The following is an 18,704-nucleotide window of genomic DNA, read 5'->3' on the forward strand; positions in this document are numbered from 1 at the left end:
ATGATGTTTGACTACTTTTTAATTTTTTAAGCATTATATTATAAAAATATAATTACATGTTATTATAAAATATCTGATTTGAAATTTCTAATATCTAATACTATAAAGAGAATTCTCCCTTTTGTGTCTTTTTTCTAAAATATCAAATATATCCCTAACTACCCATAATTATCCGAAAATATTCCTATAGTTACCTATAATTATTCCAAAACGCCCTTATATTTATGTCAAATTCATACCTATAACTACACAAATTATCTCAAAATACTCCTATAATTATCCATAACGATCCCGAAATATCCTTATAATTTTTAAAAAGTATTTATAATAAATGTATAATTAAAAATTAAAATATTTTTTAACTGTTAATTATTTTCTTTATAATTTTTAAAAAAATTTAAAAATAAAGAGCCATAGAGCAAACACATAGTGAGTGCTCACGGCTAGTATAATAATAAAATAAATTGTAAATGTTTATAAATTAATTTACTATTTGTTATTTCCATTTTCTCATTCGATATGATTAATCAATATGCTATCCTTATCAAAAGCTTTACAAACACAATCTCATGAATCCAATGTGCTTTTTTTTTTTCTAGAGTTCTATGCAATAAGACTAGTGCTACAATTACCACCCAAACATCACACTCTTACTTGCCCACTGCTACATCTGATATCTAATCATTCAAGCCTAAATGGTTTGTAAAGTTGGGATTACTAATAGTACCGTTACTAAAATATATTGTTATCTTGCTGTAAACTAATAGTGTGTAACTTAAAATGCATGTGATTTTTAATGAATAATATAAAATTAAATTAACCTATTCAAGATTTCTTTTAAACAAAATATGTAATTATCTTATCATATATTAAATGATAATTTTTTTACCTATAAAAAAATGGAGAGGACAAATTTATTTTTTTATTGGGAAAATGAAGGGTAGGATTGTCATTTGGTTGAAATAAAAATGATGTCGAGTGCCAGTAGTTTTTTTTTTGGAGTGCCAATAGCTCTTTCCTTTGAAAGAGCCTAACAAATAAATATTTTAAATTTTAGGGGCCCTTATAATGAGAATAAGTCAAAGACATGGGAAATGAGTGCAATAAATGCATGTTTTGATTATGTAGCCATTATAATAAATATATGATTCATTATTTTTTTTTTAATAGCTTAAAAATTTCCTGCTTGGTTCTTTTAATTTAATTTAATTTTTGACATAGGAAATGAGTGCAATAAATGCATGTTTTTATTGTGTAGCCATTATAATAAATATATTATTTATTATTTGTTTTTTTAATAGTTTAAAAATTTCCTGCTTGGTTCTTTTAATTTAATTTAACTTTTTAAGTCAAAATCACTAGAAATTAGGCTTGGGGTTTTGGAGGCCATTAGAGAGCTCTTTGTTTTGCTTATATATATATATTGGCTGGAAAATGCATCTTATTGCCTTAGTTTCTGACTAATTTTATGAAGAGGTTAGTGCTTGCTGAACCATTTACATCGAATTAATGTAATATCATTTCATGTGAATATTGACTTTTTCATGTTACCTAACATAGCATATCATCCCCATTTTCTAGCCTAATTTGTAGACACCTTGCTATCCATGACCATGTATCCTAGTAGGCTGGATATGACTAAAATTTTGCGGCGTAAAAAATACAGAAATTTTGATGTTAATTTTGATCTCGATGATAACTTTAAAAATTATGGCAATTTGTGGTAAATTGTAAAATTCTTTTAAGAAACTTTTGAAACCGTTAATATATGCAATAGTGCATGATTTAGAGCTAATTTTATAAATTAATCAAAATATGCAGTATATAAGGTGCAAAAACTATAAAACAATTACCATATTACTGATATCCAATTATATAAATAAAATTCATAAATCAATTAAATATTAGTTCTATATCAAACTAACTTCGACATAAAAAGTTGAAAATTTGTAGTTAATAACTAAGTTTAATTTTGCCTCAAATTTCTTAAGGCTTAAAGTTATTATTCCTATCAGATTTGTCTTCACTTTTTAAAAATCTTTGTTTTAAATAAAAAAAATGATTTATTAAGAGGAAGAGGTGGTTATGTAGACATAAATCGAATGTTAGGTGCCTATTTATAACAAAATTCATGTATAATAATCTAACAAATTTTCATTTTTTTTTATTTGATGTGTTTATTTATTATTATATTGCAATTTTGTTAATGAGAAAAACTGCCAAGCTAATTTTAAATCAATAAATGTTGTGCTATTAAGACAAATATATATAATATAAATAATCAAAAAAGTTATTGATTGAAAAGAATTACAAAAAAAATTGAATGTGTGCACGACTAACTATATAGAAGATGGAATTGTTAATTCAATATGGGTAAGATTTTTTTTTTTTTTGTAGAAAAAGAAAATTCATTAATTTATACAAGAGGGAATTACATAGAACGGAGGATAAAATATCCTCCTAATACAAAAATAAGAAAAGAAACGAAAAATAACAATTACATTAAAGCTCCTTTCCAACCCCTCTAAAGATCTGATAGTGACATGGGGTAGGATGTTAAACAAACAAGAATAGTTTCAAAAAGGGCAAAAGATAGTCACCTCCCCTGAGGTTTGAAAAAAAGATAGGGACCTCCCCTGAGGTTTGGCAAAAAGACAAAAACTTTTCCACAGAAGACTTATCTTTTTGCAAAATATAAGGGGAGATTTGTGTCTTTTTGCCAAACCTCAGGGGCGTCTGGGGCATTTTTGAAACCTCAGGGGAGGTCTCTGGAATTTTTGAAACCTCAGAGGAGATCAATGTCTTTTTGCCAAACCTTTGGGGAGGTTAGTGTCTTTTTCGTTTTCCTTTTCAATAATAACCAGAATTTAAAGAAGGTTTCTTGTGTGTTTGAGGAAGCTTACAAAATTTTATTTGATTTTTCCAACATTATGCTTAAGTTTCTTTAACAAACTAAAATGAGTTTCAAGCTGTAAATTGCTGAACTCAGAATAAATGTAGAATCTAAAGCTTTAGTAACTTAGCCTCAAATAATTTCTGTTAAAATCCCAAGTATCTTTGTGAATAATGAATAAAATAGGAAAGTGGGTAAATGTAGAAGATTTTATATTATTGTATAGGGGGATTATTTCCTTGTTTAGAATAGTTGATTGTATTATATAATGTAAGATTGGGATGTACATAAATGAAAAAGAATTCTGCTTACATGGTATCAGAGCTAGGGTTTCTAAGCCTTAGCTAACAATGGCAAATGACGCCATCAATAGTAGAGGGTCGAGCTCCTCTGAAACTCTCGACGGCAAATCTGAAGCCATCTCCATTGTGGGTTTGCATGGGCTAGACAACACGACCTTTCCACTCTCGGTGGAGAAACTGAACGGAAAAAATTTCTGTGAATGGGCTCAGTCCATTAAACTAGTGATTGAAGGCAAATGAAGGTTAGGATACCTTACCAGCGAAAGGAAAAAACCCGCCACAACCGACATCGCAGCTTTGCAAAAATGGAAGTCCAAGAATTCCATGGTGACTGCGTGGCTCATAAATTCGATGAAGCCCTCAATCGGAAAGATCTACTTGTTCTGACCAATGAAAAAGAATGTCTAGGACACTGTTCGTGAGACGTACTTTGATGCCGAAAGCTACTGCCAGATCTTTGAGATTAAGACTCGATTGTGGCAGCTACGGCAAGGAGAGAGGGATGCCACCGATTACTTCATGGAGATGACCACTCTCTGGTAGGAGCTTGACTAAGCGTCGATGAAGAGTGGGAGTGCTCCGGCGATAGTATACGCTACAAGAGGTGACTTGAGAATGAAAGTGTTTTTGAGTTCTTGGTAGGCCTCAACCGCGACCTTGACGATGTGCGAGGAAGGATCCTTGGCTAGAGTCCCCTGCCTTCGACTCGAGAGGTCTTTGCAGAGGTGTGGAGTGAGGAGAGTCGTCTTAACGTGATGCTGAAGGCTTTGCACAGACACAGTGGGCATGAAATATCAGCCTTAACCTGGAAAGACAGTGGGCCTGAAGTTTCGGCCCTAATCACAAAAACTCCTGTGGGCTCTGGCTCTGGGCAAAGATCACAAAAAGGTAGATTATGGTGTGAGCACTGTCGAAAGCCAGGTCATTCAAAAGATACCTACGTGGAGATTCATGGAAAGCTTGCAGATTGGTTGCCGAGACAATATAAAAAAAATCATGGGTATCAGGCTACTACTGACAGTTCAACTATAAAATCACAAGGCGAAAAAACCAATAATACCACTCCAAATAGTGCATTCAGTACTGAGCAGTTGGATCATCTGTATAAAATGATTTCCTCAATTCAAAAATCGAGTCAATATTCCATTGGTTCTCTGGCTCACTGAGGTAATTATTTGTCAGCCTTAAATACTATATCCTGTTATAAATCACCATGGATAATTGACGCGGGTGCATCTGATCGTATGACTGGTTCTTATCAATTGTTTTCATCCTATTCACCATATGCTAGAAATCTGAGAGTCAAAATTGCAGATGGTTCTCTCTCACCAGTTTCCGGTAAACGAAGTATTCGCATATCTGACTCTGTAACTTTAAAATCTGTCCTACATGTTCCCAAGTTATCTTGCAACTTGTTATCCATCAACCAGTTAACGAAAGACTCCAATTGCTTTGCTAAATTTGTTTCATCTCATTGTGTTTTTGAGGATCTGTCATCGAGGAAGACGTTTGACACTGCTAAGGCATATGAGGGACTCTACTATTTTGAGGAGGCAAGCTTGAGTGAACAATATAATACTGCAATTTGTGATTCTGCATCTACTTCTAGAGATAGTGAACTTTTGTTATGGCATTCTAGGATGGGTCACCCAAATTTTCAATATTTAAAACTTTTGTTTCCGTCTATCTGTTCAAATAAAATGTCTTTTGAGTTTCAATGTGAAGTGTGTGAGCTTGCAAAACACCAGCGTGCTTCTTTCCCATCATCAATATACAAACCATCCCGCCCATTTACTATGATTCACAGTGATTTTTGGGGACCCTCAAGATCCCTCAATCGCACCCATATGAAATGGTTTGTTATTTTTATTGATAACCATGCTCGTCTTTGTTGGGTTTACTTGTTGAAAGATAAAACTGAAGTCCGTTCCATTTTTGTCAGTGTTCATTCTATGATTCGAACACAATTATAGACTCAAATTCAAATTTTACGTAATGATAATGGTACAGAATTTTTTAATGATATTCTGGGAACTTATCTTCAAGAAAATGGGATTGTTCATCTGAGCTCTTGTGTGGATACCCCTCAACAAAACAGGGTTGCTGAACAAAAAAGCAGACATATACTTGAAGTAGCACGGGCATTGATGTTCACTACAAACATGAAAAACTATTTTTGGGGGGATGCCATCTTAACAGCTACCTCTCATTAATCGAATGCCGAGTCGAGTACTTTCATTTGCCACTCCTCTCTAGAAATTCCAGGAGCATTTTCCTACCTCTCGACTCTCCTCCAGTCTTCCGCTAAAAATCTTTGGCTGTACTGCATTTGTTGCATTTGTTCATGTTCATGCTCACCATCGGGATAAATTGGATCCTTGTGTTGTTAAATGTGTTTTCATCAGTTACTCCCTTACCCAGAAAGGCTACAAATGCCATGACCCTATCTCAAAAAAAGATGCTTGTTAGCCTTGATGTCACATTCTTTGAAACCACTCCTTATTTCCCAACGACCTCTCTTCAGGGGGAGACGTGGAGTAAAGATCGGTTCTTTGACTTCTTTACTACTGAATCTGGGCCATCTAAATCTGTACCATTTGAACCTGTGCCATCTATTGAGCCTCCCATTGCTTCATTCCCTGAACCATCTATTGAGCCTTCCATTGCATCACTTCTTGACCTATCAAACACAAAAGAGCACTTAACCTCAGGATGAGATGCACGAAACCAAAACAACGTAGACATACTTGTTTGCTCAAGAAAGCCGAACACAAAGAATAGGGAGAATCTCATACCTGAGGCACCAAGAGCGTTGGAATCGGTGATGGCTCCGAACAACCATGAGTCCACGCCCAATCCTGATATGGTAATAGAGCCCTCTTTTGATAATCCTGTACCCGATGACATCAATTTACCTATTGCAATCAGAAAACAAACCAGGTCATGTACTTAATATCCCTGGTCTAAATACATGTCTTATAAAAGCCTGTCTACAGGATATCGTGCTTTTGCCTCTAACCTTGACAGGATGAGAATTCCAAAGAATATTCAGGAAGCTCTGGAAATACCTAAATGGAGGGAGGCGGTCATGGAGGAAATGTGGGCCCTAGAAAAAAATGGAACTTGGGATGTAATGAATTTGCCGAGAGGGAAGAAGCCAATTGGTTGTAAATGGGTCTTCACAGTGAAATATAAATTTGATGGGACAGTTGAACGGTATAAAGCCATACTTGTTGCAAAAGGATTTACACAGACTTATGACATTGACTATACGGAGACATTTGCACCGGTGGCAAACTTGAATGCAGTTCGGGTCCTCTTGTCCTTGGCAGCCAACTTAGATTGGCCACTCCAACAACTTGACACTAAGAATGCATTTCTAAATGGTGAGTTAGAAGAAGTCTACATGACTATACCACTAGGCTTCAGTAAGAAAGGTGAAGATAACAGAGTGTGTAAACTCAAGAAGTCCTTGTATGGACTCAAACAATCTCCCAGAGCATGGCTCGACGTATTTGCAAAAGTAATAAAGAACCAAGGATATCAACAAGGGCATTCATATCACACCCTGTTCTTCCAACAGTCTGAAAGGGGTAAGAAAATAATTCTAATAGTGTATGTTGATGATATAATCCTAACTGGGGATGATACAGTAGAGATGGAAAGATTGAAGAAAGTTCAAGCTACTGAATTTGAAGTTAAAGACTTGGGACAAATGCAGTACTTCTTGGGCATGGAAGTTGCTAAAACGAAAAGGGGTATTAGTGTCTCTTAGCGAAAGTATATTACTGATCTCCTAATTGAAACCGGCATCCTTGGATGCAAACCTAGTGAAACCCTGATTGAAGCAGTAAAGAAGGTCGAAGACTGTGGAATATCAGTTGAAAAGGAGAGGTATCAGAGATTGGTTGGTAAGCTAATCTAACTATCACATTCTAGACTAGATATTGCATTTGCAGTCAGTGTGATAAGCCAACACATGCATTCACCAAAAGAAGCCCATTTAGATGCTGTGTACAAGATCCTTCGATATCTCAAGGGCTCGCCGGGCAAAGGACTCTTCAAGAAATGTGAAAGCAAGGAAGTAGAGATCTTTACAGATGTGGATTGGGTAGGATCAGTGGAAGATAGAAGGTCCACCACAGGTTATTGCACATTTATCTGGGGAAATTTGGTAACTTGGAGAAGCAAAAAACAGAATGTAGTGGCTCGTAGTAGTACCGAAGTTGAGTTCAGGGTAGTTGCTTAAGGAATATGTGAAGGATTATGGTTACGGAAACTCTTGGAAGAACTACAAGTCCTGGTGAAATTTCCTATCAAACTCTACCGTGACAACAAAGCAGCCATATATCTCTCTTAATCCAGTTCAACATGATAGGACTAAACATATGGAAGTGGACCGACACTTTATCAAAGAAAAAATTGAAGAAGGAACTATCTGTATGACTTATGTACCAACCAAGGAACAAACTGCAGATATCTTTACTAAAGGGTTGACATGACAGAACTTTGATGATCTCATTAGCAAGCTATAGATGATTAATAACTATGATCCAAGGGGGAGTGTTAAAATCCCAAGTATTTTTGTGAATAATGAATAAATTAGGAAAGTGGGTAAATGTAGAAGATTTTATATTATTCTGTAGGGGGATTATTTCCTTGTTTAAAATAGTTGATTTTATTATATAATGTAAGATTGGGATGTACATAAATGAAAAAGAATTCTGCTCACAACTTTATCAAACATTCTGCTCAAGCTTTGGCAATTTTGAGGTCCTTTTTATTTTTATAAAATAAGATGTTTGAAAGGTTGTCTAATAATTATTGATTCATTGAAGTTGCTTGCCTTGCTTATCTTGCAGGCTTTGAAAGAAGCGCTTGCACAAATTCAACTATGTTCCCAGATGGAGGCACTCTTACTAAAGAAGAAGTCCTTAAATCATGTGGATTCTCCGGAGCTTCATGCTCAAAAGGTTTATTTCTTTCAGATGTTGGTTTTCTTATTCTATCTATTTATTGTTTTTAACCTCACTTTGGAAAGCATATATTATGCATGAGTAGTTGCCTTTCCGGTTGGGAGGGCTTTTGTGAATTGTAATCTTGGAGCTGAATTGTCATTTGTTTGTTTTCATTTTCTGAACCTTGGTATGAACTGTGCATGTCTAGTAGACTAGAATTAACCAGACCAAACCAATTTTGCACTAGGTCATTAGTTCTTGGGACATAGAAAAAACCAAGTTGGCCCTGACTATTGGGTATTAAGATTAGTCCCAAATGAAAGTTCTGTATCTCTTTCTTTCACTATCTTGTTTGTTGGTAACACTTATGGGATGGGGAAGTTTTGCATGATACTGTTGAGGGCTATTGGCAATTATTTGGGGCTCATATTATTTTAAATAGAAATTTAGACTGGTTTCATGATTCATGGCTGTCAAGTCAGGTATTTTATGACCAATAGCTGCAAGGCTACAGTATTACTGATTCACTATTACAATGTTACAATGTTAACTAGGCAATAAAATGATGGGTGTATGCAAAGTGATGGTTTGATTTGCTGTTGTGGGTTTTCAAAGGGAATAGTATCTTAAGAAAGAGTCCATTACTTTGATAAGGCAACCCTGCTTGTATATAGAGCACATATGACCTCTTGGTCCGCATTTCTTTGAATTACTTCTCAAACTAGCCAGTTGCATCTTGAGATGATTTTTAAAATTCCCTGATTCTTTCATTTTTCATGGGATAAGTAGTACTTAATATATATATATATATATATATATATTTATTTATTTATATATATATTGGTATTAATACAGACATGCACATGAGAATGACTGAAAAGTGATCCTACAACAGTTCTGATTTTATATTTCAGCTGAGCTAAACAAGTCTGACTTTGAATTTTTTTTTAAGTTTTAAGAAAAAGGGCTGCCCAGGGCGCAAAGCTCCCACATATGCGGGGTCAAGGGAAGAGGCAGACCACGATGGGTCTATAGTACGTAGCCTTACTATAATCCAAGGAATTTAATATGAAGACTAATAGTTAAGGAGTGGACAAATGTTCAAGGTTCAACATTTTCCTTTGTCTTTTTGCAATATGAAAGTTTTTCTTGTGGGCTTCTGAGGCTGGGGCTTTCAAGGGACTGCACTTAGCTGATATTTGGGGGGACTGGAAAGCTTTATTGTACTTATATTTTCCTTTCTGTCCTTTTTAGATTTTGGTGATTAGGAGGAGGCATTCTCTTCCTCTTGTTTTGCTTTAATGGGTAAATAGTTTTTTCTGTTTCAGGGAGAATTCCCATTGCCAAAAGTTATTAAAATAAAATTTGGCATGCGGATAAATGGGTGGGATGCAAATAGATGTTTCTTTGAGGGTACTTGGAGGTTTATTTCACAGGTCTATTGTCTCTTTACTCCTTACACAAAATTTGTTGTGGATAATGGTTTTTGAATTTGTTTTTGGTGAGGCATTTGGGTGGGTGATTCTGCACCCTTCATTTCCCTTCCTTGTATGTGTCAGCCTGTCTCGTTACATAATGGATTAATTTATTCCTTTTTGATTTCTAATGTGGATGAGTTCTCTTGGGATTTCCATTTTGTAGGTCTCTTAGGGTCATTTTGGATCTTGGGAAATATGAAGAAAAGGAAAGGAAAATATAAAGCAACCCCTTTTTCATGTTTGGTTATCAAGGAAAATAAAATTTAGAAAATTAATGGATACAATTTTTATTTTACGCATGATTAACATAAAATTTTTCTTAATTTTTAATCATAGTATAATAAATTTTTATTTTAAATACTATTCGATGTAGAGAAAAAGTACAATGGAAAATATATTTTCTCCTTATTTTCCTTTCCTTTTCTCAAAAAAAATAAAAAAAATAAAATCCTTGATTCAGACAAGACCTTAATGATAAGAAGGTGCTGGAGCTTTCTTTGTTGTGTTTGTTGGAGGGTTGTTGTCCTTCCTTTAGGAGGGATCTGTTGTAGGTGCCAGATTCTTTGGGGGTGAATTCTTGTGAATCTTTCTTTCAGAATTTGATCCATGAAACCTTGTCCATTCTGCTTCATTGTAGTATTTGGAAGACCAAAGTCCCTCTAAGATTAAGGCTTTTATTTGGTTAGTTGCTCTTAATAGACTAACATTAACAATCTATTGCAGAGGAGGCATTGTAAGGCTTTATCTCCAGATCTGGGTACTTTATGTTTTGACTCTAGAGAATCTGCTTCTCAACTTTTCCTACATTGCTCCTTTCCTTGCAGGGTTTAGAACAAGTTGTTTCGGCTTTTGGGAGATAGTTGGGTTTGTCGGAAGTAGGTGTGATTTGTTGGCTATTTCCTTAAAAGTAGTGGTAGGAGTTGAGATAGTTCGAATTTGTATTTTTGCTCTTTTGTGGGGTATATTGCTGGAACCTGGAACAGAAAGCTTGTATATTGACATAGGGTAGGATGTCTTGGTCCATGCTCTGGGATAGGACTCAGTATATGGCATCATTGTGGGCTTTTGCAGGTGGGTATTTCAGAGGGATATGTTTCTCAGATTTATAGCATGATTGGCCTAAACCCTAATGGCTCGCTTTGTCTGGTAGTTGGTGATTCATTCATGGTTGAGTTAGTGGTTAACCTTATCTGTGGTTGTTTGAACTGGCTCGGAAGTTCACCTTGTTTGTCGTTGGTTTCATTTGTGTGTGTTGGAATGACATCCCCAAATCCGATATTTTCCTTGTCAGTCACTTGTTCAGGTGAACAACGTACTATAACTATCTCTGAGGAAGAGTGTTCAAGGTTCCTATAGTATCAGGCATCCCAATAAGCATCTTATCACATTGCATCTTTTGCTTATAGTCGTAATCTTGCAGTTTGTATGTCATTTGGTATCTCTTTCGCTAGTCCTTATGTTATTGAATCTGCTGCTATTGATCATATGATAGGTGTCACCAACTTCTTTTCTACCCTCCAATATTTTAAAAATCTACCAACAGTTAACCTTGCTGATGAGTCCATTACTACAGTTAAAGGGATTGGAACAATAAATCCTACTTCCTCCATCTATTTTTCTTCTGTTTTGTACGTTCCTTAATCTCTCTTTAATCTCATGTTTGTTAGTAAAATTACTAGGTCATTAACTTGTTTTGTAACCTTCTTTCCTAATTCTATCGTTATTCGAGATTTGAATGCAGGGACAATAATTGGCACAACACGTGATGCTGGTGGACTTTCCTACTTGAGTTGCTCTCTTCTTCTATTTCCTGCAGTGTCATAGTTACACCACATCAAATCCATTGTTGCCTTGATCACCTGTTAATGGACAAGTTAAAACTATTAGTTCCTAATTTAAGATCTATGTCTAATATTGAGTATGAGTCTTGCCATATTGGAATGCATCATTGTGTTCCCTTTGTTTCTCGAGTCAATAAATGAGTGGTCAGCCCTTTCATGTTAGTCCATTCTTATGCTTGTGGTCCTAGTCATGCCCCATCAATGTTGGAGTTTCAGTACTTTGTTATATTTTTCGAACGACTACTCTAGAATGACTTGGTTGTATTTAGTGAAAGATGATTCTAAGTTGTTTAATATTTTGTGCATTTTGTTCTCAAATATTCGATTTTCTATGCCAATGAAGATACTTTGTAGTGATAGTGCTATAATGCTAAGGAATACTTTGGTGCTCAATTCACTACTTAATAACTAACCTTGGTATGATCCAACAGTCATCTTGTGCCCACACTCCACAGAAAAATGGAGTTGTAGAGTGGAAAAAAATAGACATATCCTCCAAGTCAAGCCCTATTGTATCAAATGAATGTCCCTAAAATTATTTGTAGTGATGTTGTGCTCATTGCTTGCTCTCTCATCAATAAAATACCATCCTTTGTCCTTGGCTGCAAAATCCCATATTAAGTTATATTCCCTAAGGTTACTTTGTTCCAAGGACTTAAATTTCGATTTCGATGGAAATTTTGATGGTCTCAATTTACGGAAATTTTGATTTCAATTTAAAGAAATTATGGAAATTTATAGTAAACGATGGAAATTTACAGTAAAACTTTAGGAAATATTAAAATAGATGATTATGCTTAATATAGTATCAAAATACATTTAAAAAATGCATATATGACAAGTTTTTAGTATGTAGAGTATTAAACTGCATATCGCAAAACAAGCTATGAAGTGAAGAACATTCAAATGATTATAAAGTTTTGAAGCTATTCCTTTGATGGTTTAAGGCAACATATTTATCATTTAAAATAATTACATTTTTCAATATGATGCATTTGGTGATCTAATATCACATGGAGTTTCTTGGTGGCTCAAAGTCATGTCTCCTATCCCTATCATTGGGATTTCGAGATGACATATATTGTTTACAATAATCACTCCATGTCATATAATTTCCAAAATATTGAGTATAGGTGTACATGTGTTGTTCATACTCCTCCATAGTCACATCTAATTCATGGAAATATCTACTCGGCCAGAAGATCTTCTTCTACTAGGATGCCTTATTGCAAGTTCTACTTGTTGTGTATGTCCATAGGATTGCTTTGCATTTGCATACTAGCCATACTCGTATTTTTGGCTTGTTTGTCCATAACCATAGGTGCCAATTTCCATATTGTTGTGCCAACTCATATGCATACGGAAATGGTTGGCCATATGTTGATTGTGAGGAACTGTCCTCTGTTGATTGATAACCATTATAACCATTGGAGTCATGCTTTGTTCCTATTCTCATAGATTCCAAACTAAGGGAAAAGGTCTTCTCTTCTGTTTGATGCATCCTCCTTTTTTCCCTTTCCACGACTGGATTGCCTATCAACTGGACGCATTTCTCTTTGTAGACCCTCATCTTCTAGTTGGGGAGGATGTGTATATTCCACTTCTGATCTATAATATTGCAATCTCTCATTTCCTCCATCATCATCTTGCCCACTACTACCACCGGGGTTAGATCCATCACCACCAGCAGAGTCGTTGTCGTTTTTATCATCATCAACACCAGAGGGCATAGTGGATGAAGTTTCATATCTAGACCTAAGATTCATTAGTGAATCATTGCTGCTAGATGTTACCTCAACCATCATTACTTGATTAACATCAATGCAAAAGTCATCTCATGCATGCTTGGCCCTTTGTGAGTGGGAACTTCCATCTCGTTCATAAAGATGGGATGGTGTAATCCACTGGAAAAGTGGATACTCATCCTTGTCACCCAATTCAATTGATACATCAAGAAGGTCCATTGGATCTTGTTTAGCCACTTTGTCCATTTCGACATCCATATTTTTTTTTGAAGCTTCATGTTGTAATAGAAAAAAACAAGCTGCTGAAGTCTAGTGTAGGCTAGTTGACACACTCGAAAAATGAGCAGCTCGAAAGCTATCCCAAGTATAGGAGTTCTGTCGTGTAATATTCAGCCCAAGGGCTAGATTGTCTCCTCAAGGAATGCGTTTTAATCTCAAGTTTTACGTTTTTCCAATCGGAAAATAAAAGGTTGCTGAAGTCAGTTAAGATTCAGGATTTTCAAGGTTGTTTCAGATTTACTTTGACAAATTAAACGAACACTCAATTTAAACCCTAATCCTAGCATGCACTGAATTAAATAGTGTAAGAACGGAAACCCTACGTCTAATAAGGTAAACATCGAAACACGCGTTAACTAAAGACGGTAACTTTAAACACGTAATTAAAACACGCAATAATGAAACTCAACAAACAAAAATGCAAACGATAAAAACCGAATCTTTAACAAAATTGAAAACTTAAACAAAAAATTTAACCTTTAACGACTTAAACGATAACAAAACACGATAACAATACGGACTTTAATAAGATGGACCCTAAACTAAATCAAAGCTTCGACAAAAATTAAAATTTTGAAAAGATCAACTAATCTAATTTCTTAAAAAACAAAAGCACTTTTTTTTCTTTTTTTCTTTTTCTTTTTGTTTTTAGAACCAAATTGGACTTTATGCAAGTAATGGAATACAGAGCTACTAATTAATTCTACTACTAAAATTACGTGAAAAGATAAATAAATGCTGCAATGATAATAAAATATTCTAAAGAATATTTAAAATTCAAACTGTTTGAATAACTTCAATAAAAAAAAAAAAAAACAATAACGTCCAACTTAACAATAAAAGAAAGAAAGAAAAGAAGAGAGAGGAAGACAGAGAGAGAGCCGTGTGGTTGGTTCTGGACAACAGATTGGAGAGTCTTGGGTGCTGCTGCGCTGTGGTGGTGCTCGGCTGCAGCAGCTGTGCATGGCTTGGAGTGGTGTCCTGCAAGGCTGAGGAGAGAACCGGGCCTGTGGGGCAGAGGGTGGCTCACGGCCGTGGCTGGTGGCTGTTGCTGAGGTGGCCCGAGAGCAGAGGTGGCTGCTGTGTCTTGCTTCAGCAGGGGTCTCACGGTGTTTGCTGGTAGCTAGGAGGTGATTCATGGGGAGCTGGCAGGAGCAGGTGGCTGGTGGGTCTCGGGGGGAGCTGTGGCCGTGAGTTGCAGCAGCTGAAGCAGGAACCGGACTGCGGAGAGCCTGAAGCTGGCCGGAGTGTTGCAGCGGTCTGGAACAGAGAGTGGCGCACTGCAGGTGGCCGGAGCAGAGCCGAGGGAGAGTAAGAGAGGGAGAGCAAGGACTAAGGGAGAGAAAGAGAGACTGAGAAACAGAGAAGGAGAGAGTGAGGGCCGAGAGACAGAGAAACTGAAAGAGAGTTAGGGAAAGCTTGAGAAGGAGAGAATGAAAGGAGGGAGAGAGCTGTGAGAGGTTGAAGAAGGGAGTTAGGGAGAGAAGGAGCCCCTGCAGGCTTGCTTCAGAACAGGGGAGAAAAGAGGATAAATAGAGAGGCGGAGGACTGCCCTAATGCACGACCCAGGAAGATGACCCGACCCGGCCTGCATAGCCGGGTCACATCAGTTTTTATATATATATTTTTTATTATTTTTCTTTTTCTCATTTTTCTCTCTGCGAATGAGGCCTGTTTTGACTCTCTTGGAGCCTGTTTCTCTCGAAGCTTAAAACACGGAAGTTGTAGATAATTTTCTCGTCTTTCTCCAGAATTTTGAATCGTCTCGATCGGAGCTCGTACGGAAAAGTTATGCGCGAATTACGAACTTATGTCGGTTTTAGCTCTCCAGAATTTTCCTGCGATAAAAAAATGCCAAAAATTCATTAATTGCTCAATAAAACTGATAAATTATAAATAGGGCACTTTGTTAGAATATTGAGAGTAATTAGGCAATTAATTAAATCTATAAGCCCTAATGCCCGGATTAAAACACCTAATTATGCACTTTAAGCGCGTAATCACTAGTCTATTTCTTTGCATCATGTGAATGAGTGCAAATGTGCTCCAATTTCGTTCACTAGTTGATGTAGATGCACTTTGAGACAAAATGTGCATTGCTAGCTTCCTTTGGATTGGAGCACTTGAATACATCATCTACCAATCAACTGTGCAAGATATTTTAAGAATGCAAGTTAGTACTTAGTAAATTGTACTTGAAGTTTTTAACTTTGTATTGTACATTTATACATGAATACTTACTAGGTGCCATGGTTGCCCTAGCAGCTGCTTCTCCGAAGCTTTTTTTTGCATCTATAAATAGAATAATCTAAAAAAAATTGTTATTAAATAATTAAACATGGATTGAGACTTACTTTATTCAATTTTATTTTAAAATATTCCTCATTTCCAATTTGATCTAGGCTAGAGGAATGTGGTTCAAGGCTGTTAAAAACTTTATGAACTGCATCAACCAAATAAGGTTCCCCAACACATTCTTTGTATTGACATTTTGGATTTAGAAAATAAGTTGTCAATTAATTAAAGTAAAATGTAAATATGTAATAAGTAATTTGATATATGAATTTCTTGAAATTTATAAATTTTTTATACCTACTACATGAAGAGGATGTTCAAGGGTTCTCTCCCACCGGTCATTGATTACTTTGAGAAACTATCTTGCACTTCTTGCACCCACTTCAATGGCCTCTTTCATCACCCTTATTGCTTCAAACACAACTCCTAATGTTGGCCACACTTCACTATTGACTATACGCAATGCTCGATGTATAGGCTTATAAATGTTACAAACTTTTGCCACTCTATCCCAAAATTGATGGTTAAGAATTGTGCTTTCAATTTCTCTACCCAATTTTTTTTTACTACGAGCATGCTCAGCCCATGCATCAGATGTGAATAGAGATTTTAAGCCTACTTTTTGTTTTTGTAAGATATCAAAGGCAATGTACTTTGTAGCAAATCGTGTGGCTTCTATACACACAATATCCCCTTGACAGTGCTCCCTCATTTTAGCAAGCAACCGTCCATGGTTATATATAAAATTAGCGATCTATCTCCCCTGCAAGATCATTGTGCTAATTGCCTCTCCTTTTCCGATCTCCTAAAAAATGAGATCAATACAATGGGCCGCACAAGGAGTCTAATAGAAGTTGAATTTTTTCTTTAATTTTAGACCGGCTTTCTTGTAGATGTTGCCATTATTGGTCACTACCTGGACAACATGTTGATTTCCTACCTCTTGCACAACATGTTAAAATAGGGATATATGTATTCATGATCTTTTATTTTGACAAAAGCATCTACTGGCGTTAGGAAAATTGTGCTCCCTTTCAAGTAAACCATGAAATTTATGGTGGATAGTTTTGTAGGGCCTGTCCATCCATCCACATTACTGTGCAGCCATACGTGACCCACTTTTTCTTTACTTCTTCTACATGGCTTCCCACTTCCTTTACCTCTAAATCAAGGTATTTTATTCTAATTTCATTGGGTGTAGGTGCATCGACTCCCGTTCTAGCTGCTTGGCAACCCCATACCATGTTTTTAAAATGAGGTTGTTTTTCCTTCTCTGGTGGAACATAATCATATATAAAAAACTTGGAAATCAACCTATTCATTTCTTCTTTTATTTTACCTCCTCTGAATAAATTTTTCAAGATTTTTTGTTTTGCTGCGTCTGACTTGTAATATCGAGAAGGCTGTGAAATATATGGCTCCGTTTCTGGCTCTCTCACACTTTGAGATCGCCTCATCGGAGGTCGCCCTCCACTGCTACTAGCCCCAGAACTGCCTCCTTGTTGGCTACCTGCAAACCTACAAGATTGGTCTCTTTCTCATTCTGTTTGTTTTGAAGCAAAGGATGCTCAACGGTATGCAGACCTCTTATTGGGAGAAATTTCAAATGGGTATGCAATATCAACATCATCCTCTTCATCAATTTCTAGTGGTTGCATCAAGTTGCCACGCAATTCATTTTATTATTTCCTCCATTCTTTCTATTTTGTTTGCCTTAGCTACTATTTTTATTTCTAAAATTATTTTCATTTCCTGTTTAACTTTTGGAGGTACTTTGTCACAAAATTTTATATTATGTTGTGGGTCATAATTTGCTAAGTGCATTTTTAATCTTGTTGCACCACCACTCTTCATTTGTATTCTGCAATCTTTGCAAATAAATCCATTCTTTACGTTTGGCATCGGGTACCCATGTTCCCATGCTGGATCTTGTTTTCTTCCTTTAGACAATTTTGCAGATAATTTGACTCTCCTACCTGGCTATAATGAATCAATAATTAGGTGTTAAATTAGTCAACAATTTTAAAAGGAAATTATTTAAGACGTTTATCAATATATAATTAATTAATAAGTCAAGAATTAAAATACTAAATTAAATTTGCAAAATTTAATGATAATTTTAAAAATTACGAATAAATTATGAAAATTAAATTATTCAAATAAATAAAATAATTTAAACTATAATAAGCTAATAATTAGTAAATTACTTTAATTTATTGAATCACTAAGCTACAATGATTAGGTGTTAAATTACTCTACAATTTTAAAAGAAAATTATTTAGGTCCTAAATCAAGATAAATTAATAACCGAGAGAAATATTAAATTAATAAATTAAAATTTAAAAATTAATGATAATTTACAAAATTATTATTAAGTAATGAATTTTTGAAATTAAATTATTCAAATAAATGAAATAATTTATACCATAATAAGCTAATAAATAATAAATTACTTTAATTTTAATTAGTTACTAAACTTACTATTTACTATTTACTAGCAATCTAGGATTGAGGGGGGTAAATGGGAGAGGTTAATAGAGAATGGGGATTTAAGGAGGGGCAATCTCGTAAATATATTGAGGAGGAGGGAGATTTTAAGTAAATGAAGAAAATATAACTAACTTAAAAGTTAAAACTATTAGAATTGGTGCAATCCCAAGAGGGGAGGGGGGTGAATTGGGTGTTTTAAAAATTTAATCAAATATCTAAACAACTATAAACTCAGTTTATGCTTGTGTTCAAAGTATGTAAAAGCAATCTCAAATTATATAATCGTAGATGTGTGGAAATAAAAGAGTGTAGAGAAAGAGAGCAAAAACGGGGTTTTACAAGGTTTGGCGATTCCAGCCTACGTCCTTGCCTCAAGAAAACCACTTGAGGATTTCACTATGTACTATTTCAATAGGTGGAGCT

At 35.4% G+C, this 18,704-nt stretch overlaps 1 protein-coding gene across 2 annotated transcripts in view; it reads left to right on the top strand.

The window, feature by feature from the left end:
• Positions 1-18,704, top strand: part of LOC131160514 (uncharacterized) — a 124,064-nt gene that overhangs the window by 58,804 nt on the left and 46,556 nt on the right. For both annotated transcript variants that reach the window (XM_058116285.1, XM_058116284.1), the window contains exon 8: positions 8,058-8,168. In XM_058116285.1, the coding sequence (XP_057972268.1) occupies positions 8,058-8,168 (111 nt within the window). The remainder of the gene's footprint in view (positions 1-8,057; positions 8,169-18,704) is intronic.

The sequence above is a fragment of the Malania oleifera genome, chromosome 7 (genome assembly GCF_029873635.1).
Source record: "Malania oleifera isolate guangnan ecotype guangnan chromosome 7, ASM2987363v1, whole genome shotgun sequence".
Lineage (NCBI taxonomy): Eukaryota > Viridiplantae > Streptophyta > Magnoliopsida > Santalales > Ximeniaceae > Malania > Malania oleifera.